The sequence below is a fragment of the Struthio camelus genome, chromosome 12 (assembly GCF_040807025.1).
Source record: "Struthio camelus isolate bStrCam1 chromosome 12, bStrCam1.hap1, whole genome shotgun sequence".
NCBI lineage: Eukaryota > Metazoa > Chordata > Aves > Struthioniformes > Struthionidae > Struthio > Struthio camelus.
In genome coordinates, this window is record NC_090953.1 from 21,729,662 (window position 1) to 21,749,628 (window position 19,967).

The 19,967-nt window shown below is 36.4% G+C and overlaps 1 protein-coding gene across 7 annotated transcripts in view; it reads left to right on the top strand.

The window, feature by feature from the left end:
• The window catches only part of CHRNA5 (cholinergic receptor nicotinic alpha 5 subunit), a 20,476-nt gene extending 512 nt beyond the window's left edge, over positions 1–19,964 (top strand). The window contains exons 1-7 of one of the 7 annotated variants that reach the window (XM_009681543.2): positions 946–9,963; positions 10,468–10,512; positions 10,682–10,833; positions 11,715–11,759; positions 13,166–13,275; positions 14,298–15,129; positions 17,401–19,964. In XM_009681543.2, coding sequence (XP_009679838.2) covers positions 11,733–11,759; positions 13,166–13,275; positions 14,298–15,129; positions 17,401–17,562 — 1,131 coding nt within the window. In that variant the 5' untranslated portion in view covers positions 946–9,963; positions 10,468–10,512; positions 10,682–10,833; positions 11,715–11,732 and the 3' untranslated portion in view covers positions 17,563–19,964. Of the gene's footprint in view, positions 1–945; positions 10,834–11,714; positions 11,760–13,165; positions 13,276–14,297; positions 15,130–17,400 lie in introns of those variants that run through there. The other 6 variants (XM_068958150.1, XM_068958152.1, XM_068958149.1 and 3 more) reach the window with 6 other exon arrangements.
• The last annotated feature ends 3 nt before the right edge of the window (positions 19,965–19,967 follow it).

Below are 19,967 nucleotides of genomic sequence, written 5' to 3' on the forward strand. Positions count from 1 at the left end.
AGACGGGAGGATTTCTGTCCCTTTTTTGTTTTCTTCAGGGGCATCGCCTGCAGAGCCTGTGGGTAAACACGCTCACCCCTTTCACAGAAGAGGGAAAAACAAATGCCTTTTTTGAACTAGGGCTTCGCAGGTGCTCCTCAGCCTTGGCTGCCGCGCATCCCCGTGCGCAGTCGTTACGCTTTTCAAATGAATAACTAACGCTCCTGAGACTTCACGCTACCGTAGGTCTGAGTTCTTGCTCCGTTCCCGTACTCGAGCTACATACAACGGTACCTGTGTGGTGCGCGCGCTTTGTGTTTGCAGCCGGTTTGGAGATAAGGCTACAGAACATATTTTAATAATTGCTGTGCCGTGTTATGAATCTTGCTGAGCATGAAAATGCTGCTCTGGTGAGTTTATAGCAGCATGCTTTTTAGTTTAGTCATGCTTTATTTCTTTAGCCTCAGAAGACCCGGTCTCGTAATTCAATCGGGATGTAACTTTTAGAGTTGAGGGATCTAAAATAGTATGTGGAGCTAAAATGTTTATAAAATTACGCAAAGATTAAAGGAGCAAAATCAATGATCCTTCAAAGATTTACTTATGAATAATTCTTTCAGAGCATTGCTTTTACATAATTTAAGGCTGTGTTCCCAAGAGTTTTGCAAAACATTTTAAGTATATAACAGTGCCATATTTATGCAAAGGGAATTAATTCAAAATGAAATTGGCTTTTTTGGAATCTTATCTCAAAATTTACAAAAAATGAGCATAAATATCCTATAAGAAACATAAATTGTATTGACACTCTATTATTAATTCAGTCTGTAAAAACTTCTCTGTTATTGCTAGATATCATTTACAAGATTGCCCATGGCCTCAGTGTTTGGAAAAGTAGTGTTTTTCATCATGGTAGAAGAATATACCGTGTGAAAATATTACGCTATATTATATAGCATAATATATGTTATATATATTAGTGTATATATATTAGTATATAATATATACTATATTATATAGTATATATGGCAGTGTATGGAGTTATTCACAAAGTGAGCCAAATTTTGTCTTTTGACACAAGCCAATGGTTCTACCCTCAGTGAGAATTGTTCATATATATGTGTATATATATATATATATATGGATAAAACTTTTCCAAAAACTTTCCCAATTTATTTGTTCTAAAATAAAACGAAACTTACTTTTAGAAAGCATAAAAATATATAGCTATCTATTTGTGAAGTGTAGAGTGAGCTGGAATAGTATCCCGAATCAGTGTCTCTTACGACTACAGTTTTGTTAGGGGTGTTGTTTTGCATGTGACACAACAATCTTTTTAATGAAGTAGAAGTGAATGTGTGGATGTGTGACTTTGTTTTCACGATTGCATGAAAGTGCTTGAAAATGAATTTGCCCTTTCCGTTAGTAGTCTGGAGGTGAACTAACCATTTATTCTGGATAATTCTGATTTTACAAGACAAAGTACGATATGATTGTATTTTAAGAGGGCATTTAGGTGTCATTCTGTACTGTGTGTCTCAAACCAAGAGGTGAGATTGAAATATATGAATTGAATCAAGAGAAATTCATGTATTAGAATTATTCAGACCTTCCTACGTAAATAGGGAGGATGGGTTTGTTGTGATTTTTCTCCTAAAATATTTTGAGCTTTCTTTGGAGACTCTTAGGGGAAAAAAATAGTGTTGATTTGTAGAGAAATGTCTGTGTTGGTTTATAGAGAAATTGAGGAAGAAAGGACTTCCACAATTTGACACTTTCCAGAATGATCACACCTGATTTTGTTATGATAGCAAGATGTTGTTATGTTCCAAAACATAACAACTTCTGCTCTGCTTGCACTGCGTTTGATTTCGATGAGGCAGAGGCCCGCATGCCCTTGTGCAGCTGAGGCTGGAGCCTAGCTGCATGAGCCGAACGCTGCTGCGGGCAGAAGGTAACGCCGGGGCGCAACTTCTGCAGCATCCAGGGCTGCGCTGGCAACTTGTCAAAAGCCCGAGGCCTGCGTCTTATTTGCGTAAGTGTTTACGTAAATTGTCGATCTGTGTTTCCTTCTGTGATGCATACCCTCTAAGTTAAATCCGTCTGAATAAATGCTGCTTCTTCTAAGATTCTACATGCTTGCGCTGCCTTCTCCTCCTTGCGCTATCCACGCTTTCTATACGCACCGCTTTTGCTGCTTGCGTTCGGCGTTCCTCGGTGCTCTTTGTGGTCCGTCTCCTGTGCTTACTGGCAGGTTCACAGACAGTGAGAATTATGCGAGTCCTATGCTGTATAAAAGTGCTCTGAAGAGAGATGACAAAATCCTGGCTGTGTTGAAGGCAACAGGAAAAGTCCCACCGACTTCAGAGTGACTGCAGCTTTTACATGGAGGCTCTGTCCGCACTTCCAGACAGCCTGACATGAGGCAGTTTTTTCACTTGCACTAGCTGTCGGGCAGGGAAAAGGATCAGTGTGTCCACTGAAAACTGAGTGGAAAATGTTAGTGTGAATGAACTCTTAAGGAAATATTGCTATAGATCTGCAGCAAGGCACAGCAGTGCTATAGGTGGATGTTAATCAGGAGAGTCTTGCTGACCACAGCATCACTGTAAAATGTATGAAGCTGTAGGTTAAGGATACTGCTTGGTGTACCATTTGCATTTACAATGAAATGCGTAGTATGGGTGGTCAGGAAGGAACGGCTGCTGCTCTGACTAGCTCTTCGTCTAAAGGCTGACTAGGGAAATGTCCATCTGTAGTTGTTCATATCTACGAATTAACTTAGTTGCAACCTCCGTGGCAGTTGATTTGATGAATAACTATCCCTTGATGCTAAGCTTTAGTTTAATTATACTTTAAAATTATCAAGCTGGAAACGTTAATCTTTTGAATTTGAGTTGAATCTAAGAAGCATCTTCCTTACTACATGCAGCTTGTGTACCTCTGTTCGCATCTGTAACTTCTAAGCAGTATTGCAGTTCAAACTCCTTGACAGTTCCACACCTGCAATATGTCATTTCATTTTGCTGTTGGTTGGCAGGAGATTAATGCACTAGGTAAGAGAGAAGGTAAGAATCCTCACAATATCTTGAAAGCCCTGAAGTTGAAAATGACGACGACAACACCGCTCAAAGTTCCTGCAGCAGCTAGCAGCTGCCAGGCCTGTATTTGTACACAGTGATAGAAAATAAAAACTGTTATTTTCCTACTCTCAACCTTTGAAATCCCCAGACACCCTCTGAACAAAAGAAGGCAAAACAACCTTGCAGAAAAACCCACCCATAAATAACGGGCAGGAGGATCCTTCTTTTCCATGCTTGTAGCTGTAGGGGTGGAGTTTGGCTTAATTTTTTTTTAATTGTGGACGAGGGAGGGAGAACTGTAGGAAATACAGAATGCTATAGCTGGCTTTTCTGATTTTCTTTTTCCAGTAAACCAGACAGCTTTAGTAATGCTGTTTTAGCTTATGGGCATTTCTTCTGATAAGGGTGGTTTTCTTCTTTCTTAACTGTTAGTGTTTAGATTCTTGGCATCTGCTAAAACACAGAAGGAAAAGTAGGAGGAAAAACTTAAGATCGTACAGAAAGTATGACTCCTGATCCTTTTAAGGTGGGGGCAGTACAGAAATAAAACTTCTATTTTATACGTCATTTAATATATTACATATCTCGTCTGCTTAATTAAGTAATGGGAGGAGAGTCCTTATAATACGAAGGGAAGCTTAGAGAGAGCTCTGTAGTTAAAACTGACATCATCTCATTATAAATACTTTTTCCTGTCTACTGCAATACAAATAGGACTTGCAGAAAGAATCGTCACCAGCTACCAAAATATTGTGATGTGACTAGATATATGTTTGTGGAAAAAAAAAGTAGAAACTTAAAGGAGGAATAGCACTGATGCTCAGTGCAGAGTAAGATAGAATTTGTACAAAAGATGGAAAAGAAACTTCTTTCTGTTAAGTATTTTCTCTCAAAACGGCCATTGGATAACTCTTAGAGTAACATTTACCTGTTACCACTGCACTTCTGGTCTTCAAAGTGCTTCTTTTGTTAGGTAAAAATGTATCATTTTAAAAGTTACAGGATGGTATCAAGAAAAATACTAGTATACTGAAAGCAGGTGTACTGAATAGCAGTCTATATATTACCATAATGCACCATTAAAGAGTCTGGTGTTAGCAGTAAAGTGCTGATATTTGGCTGTGTTTATAGTCCTTAATATTGTTCTGCTGCATTATAGTGATATCATCTGATTTTTCTAAGCATCTTCTCTAGGAATATAATGTTTCTTCTGAATCTACATTTTAATATTAGGCTTCTAAAAGAGACCCTCTCCTGCTCCCATGGACCTCAAAATGCACCAAGCAGTGATTGAAGGAAAACCTGAAATTATTAACACTTGATTATACCAATTAGAAAATGCTTTGAACTTCATCATTGAAAGTTTAAGGGCCAGCCTTATACCTGGAATCTGAAAGTGATTCTTAAACACTATCTAAGAAAGTGCAGGGGAACATGTAGTTCAAGTCGAGTTTATCCTTTGGAGAAAGGAGTATGATGCTCTCCTGTTTAAAAAAGCAAACAACGGTTTACTTAAATATGGAGGTGAACAGCGTCCTAGCTATAACACTCACTATATATTTCGCTGATAGCTCTTATATGGAGAGCTTGTTTTTAAATCACTTACTTGGTTTGACGATGTTCATATTTCCTTTAACTAGGTACCATCTCTTATCTTCCAGAGAGAACTATTGACAAAACTTTTATAAAAATAGCTTGGGGGCAATTTCTTACGGTGTCTTGAGAAGCTGGCAGCACAGAATGTTAAATTTACACTTGCTGCTAAATAATATTAAGGTGCTGAGAAATTTTGTTCCATAATGGTGCAGTACGAATCAATGTAAAAAGCAGCTTTTGTGAAAGAACAGCTTTTTTGCAGTTTATCTGAAGCCTTTAAAAAGACCTGCCCTTAGCAGCAGTAGTGGAGGTTAGACTTGAGGATGTTAACTGAATGAATATACATTTACACATTTTTAATGCTCTTCCTGTATTTGAGGCCAATGTAATGCTTGCTCTTCCTTTTTTTTTTTTTTTTTTTTTTAATAGCTCTTCCAAAGTGCTTTTATTAAAGCTTATTAACGTTTAGGGGAAAATGATGGGATTGAAATGTTAAATGAAATAATGTTTAGGGTCAAGTGATTAACATTTTCCACATACTGTTTTGGCAAAAGTGTGCTCTGACTACTTTGAAGTTTAAAAAAAAAAAAAAAGAATTATTACTGTCTTTTGTGCATAAACATTTGTCTCTACTTTGCAGATTTCAGATTTTGGCCAGTTAGTGTTTTCTCGTGTGATTTAGATGGATTGTTTTTTTCCTGAACATGGAATCAAACTGAGAGTGAGTGAGCAGAGGAAAATTTCATGTGTAAATTATAAAGTAAAAATTGTTACTGGGATTTATCAGTGAAGACCTACCTGTGCTTAAGGCTGCAGGAGTTACCTGATGCCAAGCAAAATAAAACCATGTAAGAATGGGCCTGCTTAGAGTTGCCAGTCAAAGGCTACAGATCCTCAATATTGTAGTACAGTCAGCTAGTCGCAGGGATGAGAGCTTCCATTATGTTTCCTCATCGGATTTAGGGTGAGACTGGAACTCTGGAATGTTTGTTTGCTAATCATGCTAGTCATGGGTTTTAACCCCTCGCTGCTCTTCTCTAATCGCTCCAGCCACTTTGCTCTCTTAAGGCATTAACTGTATTTTTTCCTCTCTAGCTTTCTTCTGTACCTTTTTTCTGCTGACCACCAGTTTTTCTCTGTTTTTTTTTTTTTTTTTTGGGGGGGGGAGGCTGTTGCTAGCACCAGTAAGTAAATTTAACATGTACATGCTTTATTATAATCCTAAAAGCATACAGGCACATAAAAAAGATAATTAAACACATGCAGTCTGTATAAGGAGTGAGCTGTGTGGTCCTATTAAATAAGGAAAGATAGAGGTGATCTATTGTATTTTTGCCAACTCTTAGCCATGTTATTACCATCTCCAGCCTCCTCGTGACAAGTTCTCCTGGGTATATGCTGTTCATTATTGGCCGTGAGGTACCAGTTTTTCCTAGTTTATTAATAAACAGAATAAACAGAAATTTGAAAAGGTGTAGATATCAAAAAAAGTTAGCAAAATGTGATGGAACTATATTTTTAGCAATATACTCATTAAATCCGTAGACATACAGTAGGTCAGTGTAAAATGTTTGAAAAATATTTGGAAGTATGAAAAAGCAGTAAGGGAATGATCCCCATTTAGCATACACAAAAAAATACTGTGCTGAAGAGAAGCTTCGTGAGGAAACAGGATGTACCCCGAAAATGCTGTGTTTCTGTTCAAGAGGTCATCTTGTGGGAGCGCAGGAACTGAAAGTGCGACTCTGCCTCTGCATTGCTTCTAGTTTAATTAACGGAGAAAGAATACCCAGCTGCATAGCCACTCTCAAATTGTACCCCCCTCCCCGCTGCCCCCAAAAAAGTGGAGTCGTAACTATAAAAGAGAAATGTCATTCATGCTAATAAAATAAACCAAGTATCTGTGAAACATTAGGCTGAAATATACACAAAACTCTTCATAACTCAGGAAATAGGGATACAGAAATAGAGAAATTAAGTCGTGTCTTCAGGAAGCGTTCATTTAAGTATCTGTGAAAAGCAGGACTTGGCAAATCTACACGCTTGCTCTGTAGTTACAGGAAACATTGCCTGTCTAATGCAGGTTTGTTGAACCTAAGACTTCATTAAAAATAAATATACTTTAACTCAGTAGCTGTGAAGATAACTTCTGTGTGTGACTGTGTGTAACATTCTGTTCCTGCATATATGTCCTACGAGCTTGGATTTGAATAGTCTTCGGGAGCAATTCTTACATCCTAAGCGTTTTTGTATATCAGCTAGAAGTTGCTCATCAGTTCTTTGCTGTTACAGAATTCAGGTGTCAACAATCTTGGAACAGAAAAAAGCTGCACTGTCGAACATGCACAGATAATGCATCTCCGAGAACAATAGGTTGCTAGGTGTTTGTGAATGAAATATAGTGTAAACAGAGTTGTAGTCTGAAACAGAAGGGTCAGTGGTCTTAAAAACCCAAGCCCTGATTTGGCATGCAACAGGAACAGTTCAGCAGTGTGTTAGTGTATGCCAGGATTTGGAGGGGAAAGGAATCTTGCTGCTCCTCTTCTGCTCATCCTGTTCTTTAAGCTACGTTCTCCTTTTGCTCCTACTGTAAAATTTCATGGAAAAGTCAGTTAAGATCCATAATAGTAGTTGTGCTGGCCTGCTCTGAATCTGCAGTGCGTAAGAAGGCAGGGGATTCTCATGCGGTTGGGCTGTACAGTGCAGCTGGTGTTCGTTCCCCCCGCGGGATCCGTACATGCAGCCTCTCACTTCTGCACAGCAGAATGGCCACTGCTGTCGCAGGAGCGCCTCAACGAACGGAGGAGACTAAAACTTCTGTGTCCGTCTTAGTTGTCTGCGCTGCGGTGGTTGCGCCATGTAGGTCTAGCTCAGGTTCATTTAAATGAATGGCATAAATGGTGTTAGCCAAGTAACCGCAACAAGCGGAAACCATTAAGCTGTTGATAAAATTCTGAGATGGATTTTGCAGATTGTGTTGAAATGATGCGAACTGATATCCTATGCAAATACAATGCTACCTGACATAAGTGACAATTTAGTAATCCTAAACGATTATAAAATTTTAGTCCTCTTAAATTTCTAATAATCTCTGATTCACTGAATATTTATGGTAAAAACTTCATACAGTAATTGTTTATACTGCTTTTAATTATTACTTTTGTTTACTTTACCCTCTTATGAGAAAGATTAAACAGCATGAGTGACTTTCCGCATGTACCTTTCGCTACTTTATCTACTTCTGTTATGTTCACTAAATTCACCTCCTCTGCAAACAAAATAATCTTTAGGCTTCTAAATCTCTCCTCATACAGATGACTCTCTCTGGTTTTAATCTCTTTATGCCCTTCTCTGGTGCTTTTCTATTTCTGCTATATCTTTTTTTAGGTGGATACGCTTAGTGAGCACATAATTTCTAGATAGGTCATGCCATGTATTGATATAAAGGTATGCTATTTTAAATCTACATTAAGAAAAGAGATGATGATTAACATCTTTCTAGTTTGGTTTTCTCTATCCCTTAAACTGACTAGAATAATTGTTAGGTCTTTTTCACCCCTGGTTTCAGCCTGTTTAAATCTCATCAGGGAGTAGCAGAAACCTTTGTCTAGAGCATATATTCATATCTTCTGATGGTTGCTCTGGCTCCTGTCTGGGAGTTGGAGACCCTTTTGAAGCCGTTCCCTTCCAGGGGATGTGTGCAGCTTGTGCTCCTTCTGGAGGTAGCAGCCTCACTCGGCTCCTACACACTGCCTCTACTGAAAGTTGCTTTCACTTGGTTTACTTAGCAACTGATTTCTCTTTTTGTCCTCTCCTGATACCTTCTCCAGGTTTGTCCTTCTCTGTTACTCAGGTTATATTATGTTTTGCATGAGTTCTCACAATGGAGAAACCTTAAGCTTTGCATGTGGGTAGCAGTTTTTCTGCTGATGTGTGTGAGAATGTCTTGGTAAAATTCAGTTTTACTGAATTCTTTAAGGTAAAAGACAGCAGTTGCTTGACGGAGGCAATTTACATATCTATTTTCTAGTCCAGGCTGCTCTTTACCTGCTGTTTCTCCATCTACAGTGCTTTTTCTCAAAGCTCTGCCATGTATTCCTTTCTCTCAGGAGATGAAATAAGTACTTGGAGTTTCTAGTTCTTGGTAAGCAACACAAAAATTTTGGCTGTTCCGGGTTGTCAATCAGTCTCCAAGCATTGAAATGACTTTTTTAGCTTTTTAATGCTTTTTGTTACCTAAAGGGTGTAACTACCATTTCTGGATCGGAAAAGAAGGTAGCTGTATCTTCTAATGCTAGATTCCCTTTTGAAGTCCTGTGTCTAAATTTTTCACTACGTAACCTTGTGGCTATGCTCAGATTTTACAGAAATAGTTGCAGCTTTTCGGTGATCATTTGGCCTGTTTTTGGTCCTTTGTTGCATTTTGGTGCAGACCACATAGTTTTCAATGTGTAGTGCTCATTGCTGCAGTATACTTTTGTACTGAGAGGAAAATTGCCAACATTTCCACTATTTAAACAAGGTACGCTTTGCCACCTTGTAATGAATAAATAACTTTTTGCTTGATCAAAATGTATCGTGGATTTTGTAACAGAACAATAGGAAACAATGCTGTCAAGCGTATTTTTTGCTAAGATTTTCTTTAAGTCGCAGACTCAGAATTTCAGCATAAAGATTCTTGGGAAGGGCTCACTGAGAAAGGTGGGAACAGAAACTTGAGGGTACATGACTGGTGGTTTGGGAACAGAAACTTGAGGGTACGTGACTGGTGGTTGTAAAGCCTGGTTTTGTATTCTCACTGAGTTTGGAATTGTTCCTGTCTACTGCAAACATAAAATGGGAGGTAAACATCAGCAATCTTTTAGTTCGCATCTGCCTCACAGTGGATTCAATCTCTAAGAATAAAAATGCCAGATGCTTATCGTAGCATATAATGTTAATAAGCTGGGACAAAGGCAGAAGTGATAGGCCTGCTTCGTTCAAGGCTGGCCATGAAAGTGTGGAGAGCTTTCAAGCCAAGAAAGCTCGCTAATACTGAAGATGGGTTGCTGAATAGTCGAGGCAGTTTCAGTGGAGTTTTATCTTATGTAAAAGAACTTGCTTGGATGCTTATCTTCTGGTGGTCCGGAGTCTTCAGCTGTTTCACAGGCATTGGCGCTATCTGAGATGAAGTTAGGTCAATATTTGTATTTTATGACAGCATTTGTTTAGCAGCTACCTTGTTTTGATGCCTCCTTGAGGAGGAAGTGATCTTCAGACGCAGAATGGCTGCAATTGAATGTGCAATGGGATTATGGCAAAAAAGGTAAGAATAAAATGTTATCTCTACTGATTCAAGGGACGTGCAACTGAAAACGAAATAACTGACTGCATATTATTATTTGACTAGAAAGATGTTTTCTAGTCAATGTAACACTGGAATAGGTAGAGGTTACACAGATAGTTTAGCACGTGGTTAAAGTACAGGATTTTTCCACGTTCATTTGTAGAAGTACTGCAAAGCTGATGCATCCCAGATATGAGCACATAAACATTAGAAGAAATAACCTATAAAACATGAAGATAACGATGTTTTAAACAGCACCAGTTATGCAAGGCCTCGTCAGTTACAATATGCTGAAGACGTGTATAACTGGGATGCAGGTGCTGTTATTAAGTGCTACCTTGGTTTAGAGTGACACAACCTCACTCCCTCATCTTGGCGAGCTTTTAGCTTTAGATTTCCATAATTACGTGGCACCAGGTACGTGATATAAGAGCATTTTGCCTTTTTTATTACTAAAATTATTTTGATGTTCTTGGGCCTTAGATTTCAGCGGTGTGATAGACGTATGGAGATACTAAGGAAAAACAGGTAATTTTATAAAGTGCTCCTTCCAAGACCTTGACCATGCTTCTAGAGAAAAGGGGATAAGATGAGAAAATTAATTCCGCATAAGCATAGCGGTAGCTGTTTGGACATAGGAACACAGATATACTCTATTAATATCAATCAATATTAACAATATACCTTTCTTCTATAGGCATATCTGAACCTTCTTTTATTGCTAAAAGTGAAGATCGTTTGTTTAGACATTTATTTCAAGACTATCAAAGATGGGTTCGTCCAGTGGAACGGTTGAATGATACAATAAAAATAAAGTTTGGTCTTGCAATCTCTCAACTAGTAGATGTGGTATGTATCGTATATACTTTTTTTTCCTCTAATTCTTAAAATTCTGGAATAGTAAAGAGCAACATAATATTGTATGAAATAATTGTTCATCTCTTTGTTTAAGCACAGTAGTTAAACCTTTAAAATGATTATCAGCATAATGAAAATGCATTTTAGATGGGGGCACAAATAAGAGGTCAAAGAAGTGAAGAAAAAGAGGCTGAGGTAACAAGCAACTCTTAGATTTAGTAAAGTTTACTGCAAAAGAAAAAGTGAGTGAAATTCATAATAAGCCTAGGGAATTGAAGTTCATTTTATGTATTCAATGCAAAAAATGTATATTTTTAAACCTTGTTAGTCTCATTTCTGTAAAATTCAGGAACACTTGCAAATACTACCCTTTTTCCCCTATAAGCAACAAAAAACCTAAAAGCTTTTAAATGTTTCACTTCCATAGAAATGAAGATTATCTTTTGGCATAACCTGTAGTGTTAAAGAGATCAACCTGATGTTTTTTCTAAAACTCACTTGCTTTAAAATATTATTTTCAAGTTGAATTCACTGTTTATAGCTGTAAGAGGATTTTTTTCCCCCACAGGTTTATTGCTTTCCACAGCTTTATGTTTCCACAGAAAAAACAGTAGGACTGTGTACAAGGCAGTCAAATTGAGAAAGGGAAGGGAGGAAAGAGATGTAGAAGGGGAAAAAAAACCCAGTTTTTTTTAACAGTTAACACTTCTTGATCTTAGTTATTTCATATAAATATATTTATCAGGGATTGGAATGCTTTTAGAACTGCTTTTTGTATTTTAAAATGCAGACCTATTTGAACTAAAGCAGTTAGTTACGATGAATGTGCTATACTATTTCGTTTTTTCATAAAATATACTTTGTTTTTATAGGATGAGAAAAATCAATTAATGACGACAAATGTTTGGTTGAAACAGGTAGGTGCAAAGTATCAATAGAAAATTCTGAAGCATTGTAACTGGAAGCCAGAAGTTGGAAGCCAGATTTCTAATTATTTGTGTATTCAGAACATCACTTTAGTTGCATTAATCCTTAGTTTACATGGGATCTTTACAAAATGTCTTTACAAGATTTAATTGTTATGAAATTGTTATAAAACTTAGTTTAAAAAAGTAAATAAGAGTTCTTTACCTGATTAAAAAAATCTGATAAAGCATTGCATTGATATTTAGTAAACAAAGATACGTATAGCCAACCTTGAAAGTTACTGTCTTATTACAGAACTTTTCTTCAAAAAGCTATGGTAAGAAAAACATGATAGGTTTCTGTAATCATGTGTGTAATTGTTTTAAAGTCAGTCTCTTGCGTTATATTTTAGACTATCAGATAAACATTGCTGAAGAATTTTACTTTCAAAGTTGGGTAGGCTTGACATAAAGAGCTACTTTTTCCTCTTAAGAATATTTCTTTATGAGCAGGAAAAAGACTCAAGCTTTATAAAATTAGAATCCAATGCTAAACTTGGTGACCGCTGTTAGCTTGGGACATACATCTCACAAATCATTCTTAATTTAACTCTGGGGAATGTTTGTGGCCCCTAATTATACTTACTGTGTTATTTGTACTTGGGCTACTTCCTTTGTCCTGTTGCTCCTGATTCCCTTCTTCCCCTATCGCTGTCACATAAGTTCAGGCGTTTCTTTTCAGAAGAAATTTGTAGACTACCCAGAAAATATAAAATTGGAATATGTAGATGATAATGTAGATGATAACACTTTGCCCCTTTAGCAGCTGTTTTTGCAGAACTTGTGGATAAGAGCTGACCTGAATACATATTTAAACTTAAACCTGAATATGTGTTTAAACTCTTAAAACTTGCATTTTTTCCTCTTGAGCTTTTTATTCAAATATAAAACTATCAAAACATTAACATGCTTTTAGTGGTGTTATTTTTAGTGCTGCTGCTGAAAATAGGAAGGAATATGTCATGAGAGTTGCAACATGTTTTTTTGTTTGTTAGTTTTGACCAGAAAGTTTAGATTGCTTCTGATAAGCTTCCAAACTCCTTCGTGTTCATTCAGAATACATTTTTTTAAATTTGGTTGTTTCTACTTGTAATAGCTTTTACTTTTGTAAACATAATCTGAAAAAGGATTTTAATATTTTAAGTTTTACATAGAAATATTGCCAAATGGCTCTTACAACAAAAAGCAAACACTTAAGGAGGTAAGTAGACATCTATTCAGCAAATGCACTGTTGTACTCACATTTTAGAAGCCAATTTAATCTTTTTTTCCATTGCCTTTATATGTATTTTCGTCCAGTCTTGACCTGCTTGAGTCAATTTCACAGTTGTTATTTTTACATCTCCATTTGTTTGTAGGAATGGATAGATGTAAAATTAAGGTGGAATCCTGAGGACTATGCTGGCATAACATCTATTCGTGTCCCATCAGATTCTGTTTGGATTCCAGATATTGTTTTGTATGACAAGTAAGATTTTAATCCTTTCATGTAAAATACATTTACTCTTTCTAACTTCACTATCCAGCCTGCTTATAGAAGAGACTCATTGAATGGATTATGTGTATGCATTAAGCAGAGCTAAGAATATGTGGGAAGGCTTTACAATTTGCCTCCAAATGCAGATTTATTTTCTTGTTGCTTTGTTTAAATGCTTAAATTTTTTGCTTTGCTTCTGTATGGAATTTCTAGTCTTTGAAAAGTTTACTGTCACATCTTCATGTAAACTCTTTCTCAGTAGGAAGACGGTATCTTGCCCGATGTTGGGTCCAAGCTAATAATGTGGAGTGATGGGAGGGGAGCAACTCATCCCTACTATTTTAAGTTACATTCATCATGAATTTAAAATTAAGTACACTTGGCTTTACGTTTTGTGGGAAAGTAACAGATCTCGGAAGAAATACATTCTGAGTGAACCTTTTTGTTCAACTCAGATGCGTGTACAGTGATTGTAGCACACTTGCTGAGTGGAAAAAGTAGTCTGCTACAGTGATTATGAATGTAAGTTTGGAGGTGGTACACAGGGATTATTTTCTCTGGTGAATTTTTCTTTAGTTAGTGTAATTTTCCCAAACTGAAGAGTACAGGTGGTGTATTACCGATAGAAACATCAGAGTCTGATTGTGCTGTCAAAGGTCAGGGGGTTTTGGTTTTATTGTTGTTGCTGGGGTTTTTTTCCCCAATCTTTTACTTAAATTATTAAGACCACAGAAGCTTGCAGACTTTTTCATGACTTGAAAATGCTCTTTGCTCTTCCAAAGCTGTTTATCTGTGTGAGATTCAGATTTAAAAAAAGTGGAATACGAACGCAAATAAAAAAATTTTGGCTGTGAAGGGGTAGAAAGGATAAGCAGCTGAAATGACAGTAATAAAAATACTTGATGAAGCCTTAAATAAAACTTATTTTCCTTTGAATATATATGTTTATATTCATATATGTTTATAAAAATAAACAACACATTGTAATTGCATGCATGTATCTCTTCTTTCAGTGCAGATGGGCGTTTTGAGGGAACATCTACAAAAACTGTGGTAAAATATGATGGCACCGTTGCTTGGACTCCACCGGCAAACTACAAAAGTTCCTGTACTATTGACGTAACCTTCTTCCCCTTTGACCTTCAAAACTGCTCTATGAAATTTGGTTCCTGGACTTATGATGGCTCACAGGTTGATATAATTCTAGAAGATTATGATGTTGACAAAAGAGATTTCTTTGATAACGGAGAATGGGAAATAGTGACTGCAACAGGGAGTAAAGGAAATAGAACTGATGGATGCTGCTGGTATCCATTTATTACATATTCATTTATAATTAGGCGTTTGCCACTTTTTTACACATTGTTTCTCATTATTCCCTGTATAGGACTCTCATTTTTAACTGTCCTCGTCTTCTATCTTCCTTCAAATGAAGGTGAAAAAATTTCCCTTTGCACTTCAGTATTGGTTTCTTTGACTGTTTTTCTTCTTGTCATTGAAGAGATTATTCCATCATCTTCTAAAGTTATTCCACTTATAGGAGAGTACTTGGTGTTTACTATGATATTTGTGACATTGTCCATTGTGATAACAGTCTTTGCTATCAATATTCATCACCGGTCTTCATCTACGCACAATGCTATGGCGCCTTGGGTCCGCAAGATATTTCTTCACAGGCTTCCTAAGCTGCTTTGCATGAGAAGTCATGTAGATAGATACTGTGCTCAGAAGGAGGAAACGGTCAATATCAGTGGCTCAGAATCATCTAGGAACACCTTGCAAGCAGCTCTAGATTCTATCCGATACATTACAAGGCATGTCATGAAGGAGAATGAAGTTCGTGAGGTGGGTGTATTAATCATATTACACTTGTTTTCTGAAACCAGCCATTGGAGAAACAAATAACGGTTTAGATTGTCTGTATGCAGTCTCATATTTAATATGTGCTAGGATTTCCAGTTCTTGTACTTCACTGTAAGCCATATTATTATTATTAAGCACTTATTTCCACTGGAAATAAGTGCAAGGATGGTGCAATATTGAGACATTTTATTTTATCAGCCTGATATCTATACTGTCCTTGGCTTCTTTAAACCCTCTTCTAGAGGTAAGTTCATGTTGTTAATTTTACTTTTTTGTTGCCTTATTTCTACAAAATAAATACTGCTAAGCCTTACTTCATAGCTTTCCATTCCACATGAAAACAGTTTTAAATACCATAAATCATATTAGTTTAAATACAGGCCGTAGCTGTAGATTATTCACTTTGTGCTGAGATCAAACATGGGCTAGATGACCTCTTGAGTGACCTCTTCTATCCCTATTATTATGCCTTTAAATCATATCAGAGTATGTTGAGCTATCCTTACCTTAACCATTCAGGTAAGGGCATTCTGAATGTATTATTTTCCTTGCTTTTTAAGCTAACAAACACTATTAGAGCCTCATAGACCAACTGCTGTTTTCAGGCCAGCTTGGAAATGTAGAAGTTTGTTGTCTGATCTCATGATGCTATCGTTTGTTTCTGATGGCAAGGCCTCAGATTCTTTTAATTTATCTCTATGCAGAAATGGCCATTTGCAAAAGTTTCTGGTTGCTGAGAGCCTGTTCTCCCGTGCTAGCCAAGGAGTAAGCTAGCTCCCCTAATGCAGCTTTGCAGGCCTCTACTCTGCGGCTAAGTATCACAAGGGATCCAACTGACACTTTAAATAACTGTATCTGATGCACTGTTAAAACAGCATCTTATACACCTGCATTGCATTTTCTATAAAGCAGGTATAGAATAGTGTCCTATTAAATTTATATTTTCCTGTAAACTACAAGATTGTTTTTCTTTCTCTTAATGGACTTGTTCTATTTGACTGTGAGTGACAAGAGAAGTGATCTGTATTTTGTGGGTTTTTTTTTTTCCCCCCATGTGTAATGGTGCTGTGATGTAGGGCTCTTGGTAGACAGGGTTCTCTTGTGTTGAATTAACAGGTTTTTGTTTGGGAGGGTTGTTTGCCTTTTCTTTTAAAAAAAAAAAAAATTTACAAGAGTATTTGAATTTGCATCTAGCAATGGCACACTCAGCTTTGCGCTTGAATACGTGCTACATCTGTCGTGGTTGCTTTCTTTTCACCACAGCACACTACTAAATTATTGATAAATTTTGTTCTTTATATTCTTTAGTAAAATGCCATAGGTAACTATCTGATGCACATTATGTTAAGATAGTGTTTCTGGCAGAAGAACATAGAGAAGGACAACATTATGAATTATTTTGCTGAACTTCTAAATAATTATATCAGAAGACTGTAATCTCAGAGCTGAATGCAGAGCTGACTGGGGAATCATTTGTCTCATACTATTTGGCCTTAAAAATGCAAGCTTTAACTGCAGAAAGAATAAAGTTGTTAACCGTAACTGTTGCAAATAAAAACTGCACAGCTAGTATTAATCTAACTTTGCCTCTTAGGAAGAAGTAGGCTTGAGATATGGATTGTTCCAGTTCAAACTAAAGACAATAGCTTAACAGTGTTTTCATGCACAATTACATTGGCTGTCCATGAGAAACTGTATAGATATGAATAACTCTATCAAAAAGGAAAATAATCTTGAAAGTAGTGTGAGTGTTCTCCGTAGTGTCTAATTCCATGCAGCAGTAGCTTCACAGCTGCTAGAGTTATGACACAACAGCTATTGTCTACTCTTGCATGTGGGTTTTTTGGGGTTTTTTTTTGTGGTGTTGTTGTTGTTGTTGTTTTTTACAACTTTTGCATCTAGCTCCTGTCTGGGATTTTTACTTTATCGTGAGGTTATGGCCTGAATCCTAAAGCATCCAATATGTCGTAAAATGCATACTGATTTCTTCTCTGTGCAGCTGAGGATGTTCAGTACTCTTCAGGGTCAGTTACTACATTGAAGTGTAGTATTTGGGCTGTAGTTAACCAGTCCTCACAAAGGAAAGTGCATTCCTGCACTAGCTCATAGGGTAATTACAGAAGATTTATAAGAAGGGGTTGTTAAATTGACCAGGTTGAAGAATGTCTACTGTAAGGGATCTGAATAAGAAATGCAGGAGTTTGATGCTGTGTTCTCACAGACACTGAACAACTCATGTTCTTTGTGTTTTAGGTTGTTGAAGACTGGAAATTTATTGCTCAGGTGCTTGATCGAATGTTCTTATGGACTTTTCTTCTGGTTTCAGTAATTGGATCACTTGTGTTATTTATTCCTGTTATTCATAAATGGGCAAATATAATAGTACCTATGCATATAGGAAGTGCACATACATAAGATATTTTTGGATCAGTCTGCAGCTAACATGGCTCTATAAAGGTCCATAGTAGCTCTGTTTCCATCCCTGCTCTTCGCAGGTATGTTTCTGATAGAATAAAAAAATCCAAGAACAGAAAATGATGCTTATGTTAAAGCATGGCATCCTAGGACACAAGGAAGTCAATTTGCTTAGTGCTAGTCTACTAATTCGCTTCTAAATCTGGTCAGAATCAAGAAGACCTTCTCAAACACTTGCATGTACAATATGTCAAAAAAGTATACACTGACACCTACTGAGAAGTACAAGAATTTAAAAATTTTTAAAGAGGAGGATCACTGTAGTCCAGTTATTAAAATATTATGTAAAGTATTATACTGAGTATTAAATATTTGCAGATACTTATGCAATCGAGTTGCTTCTTTCAGTTATTAGAGCATGCAAAGGAGGGTTTTATTGGCATAAGTCCTCTTGAATGTGTTGTAAAGTGTAAGGTTTCTACAGGGAAAGTTGGAAACAATAATGTAAACATCCGTTGAACTTTACCATATATTCAGTATATAAATAAAAATAGTGATATGGCTGCATTTTGCCTTCATAAATTTTCAGTGAAATTTTCTGCAAAAATTTCTGCAAAACTTAAAACCTTGTTAATTCTATAATACTAATGTGAACACCTAATATAGTAAGCCTTAAAATGCTTAGAGGATATGTGCATATTGATGCCTCCATATCAGTTGTGGCAAGGGAGGCAAAGACAATTAAATGACTTGCCCAAGTTGCACAAGTAATAGACCAGAATGTTCAGTTTTCTTTATTCTTGATAAATAACTTGATGCAATATTTTAGTTGCAAACATATTCCTTCCCTACCTTTATTTCTCAAAATGAAGTTCGTAAGCCCAGTTAGCAGGAATTGGGGGAATGCCTTTCTGAAGAAAATCATTTGAAAATTCTTAGACTGTGTAAACAAATGTGTGAAAATTTATCAATAATATTTGTTTAAAATGAGTTTATGATACTATCCTTATAGGTCCTCTCGCTTATTGGATCATATGTAACTTGGAATAGCAAGGACTTATAGATGAGTCTTTCTCTACTTTTTCTTTTCTGAGGGTGTTGACAAAGATGTATATTTATGTATTACAACTTTTTAATCATGTCATGAAAATAAAGAATTTAAATTCAGTTTTTAAAGAATATAAATTCATTTCAATGCCACCTTTCTTAAAGAAAAGTTACATTTCCGGAACAAACTCTAAAATAAATGGAGTTTTCTGTATATTTAAGTTTCTGACAATGTATTTCATAACATAGTTGTATCCCTGAGGGCTAATATAGTAAGGCAAACAAGAACAAATCTTGGGAAGTTTTTGTTTGTTTGAATAACTCTATTAATAACAACATTCATGTTTATGTAAAAATGTAATGTAAATCTTTGGTAACGGTAAGTGGTTATGGACTTGGAAAAGCAGGATCATATTTTTCTCTGTATTTTCCTCGTTGTATCTTCTTTAGAATAAGAGTTGTTTGGCATTGTAGTGACTATAATGCTGTTTGCTTATGTCATAACTTACATATAATTGAATATTTATTTCAGATTGTTTCACCTGTAAGATGATTTTGGTTTTATGTAGCTTTTTAAGGCTTACAGGCAGGGAAATGATGCAGACTGACATATTTTTGTTCAATTTACAAATACTTTCGACTGAAAAGTGAGTTACTCTTCTTTGATTGTATAGTTGCATCTGGCATAAGAGATCAGTGTTTCCTCCTCATAATTCATCTTAAAAGTGAATTTGCAGTGAGAGTGAGTCTGACTTTTAATCCATTAATATCGTAACTTTTACCTTTCTCAGTATTGTTAAGATACACCAGTGCATCAGTCACTTCCTGTGTGTGGAAACTGCAAAAAATACTTCAGATCTATTATTTCCTCTTCAAATGCAAAGTTTCTTTTCTAGTTTTCACTGGGTTTGAATTACTTATGAAAGTTTACTATTACCCAAACAGATAAGAAAGGTTTAGATTAGTGATGTATTTCTAACCCCTTCCCCCCCGCATCTGTTTTCCCGTTGCTAAATGATGACTGTAGACTGCCAAATTATATCGTAATTTTGTTTGGCAGCATATTAGCCAATGGAATTTCAATCTTTATACTAGTAATTAACAATTTTTTGCAAATGTATGAAATTTTTTCTGTCATTTCTAGAAACTGATCATGGAATATATGGATAAAAGCTTACGGTAGAATCTTTAGGGTCTTCAGCTCATCCTCGGGTGTGTCTGAACCAAAATAATCTTTAACAGACTCAGAAGTGTGGACTTACGTAACTGGTACCTGAATGTGCGGAACTGTTGCTAGTGCTCCTTTATATAGCTTTTGTCACTCGGTCAAAATAAATGAAAAAAATCACAACTTTCAT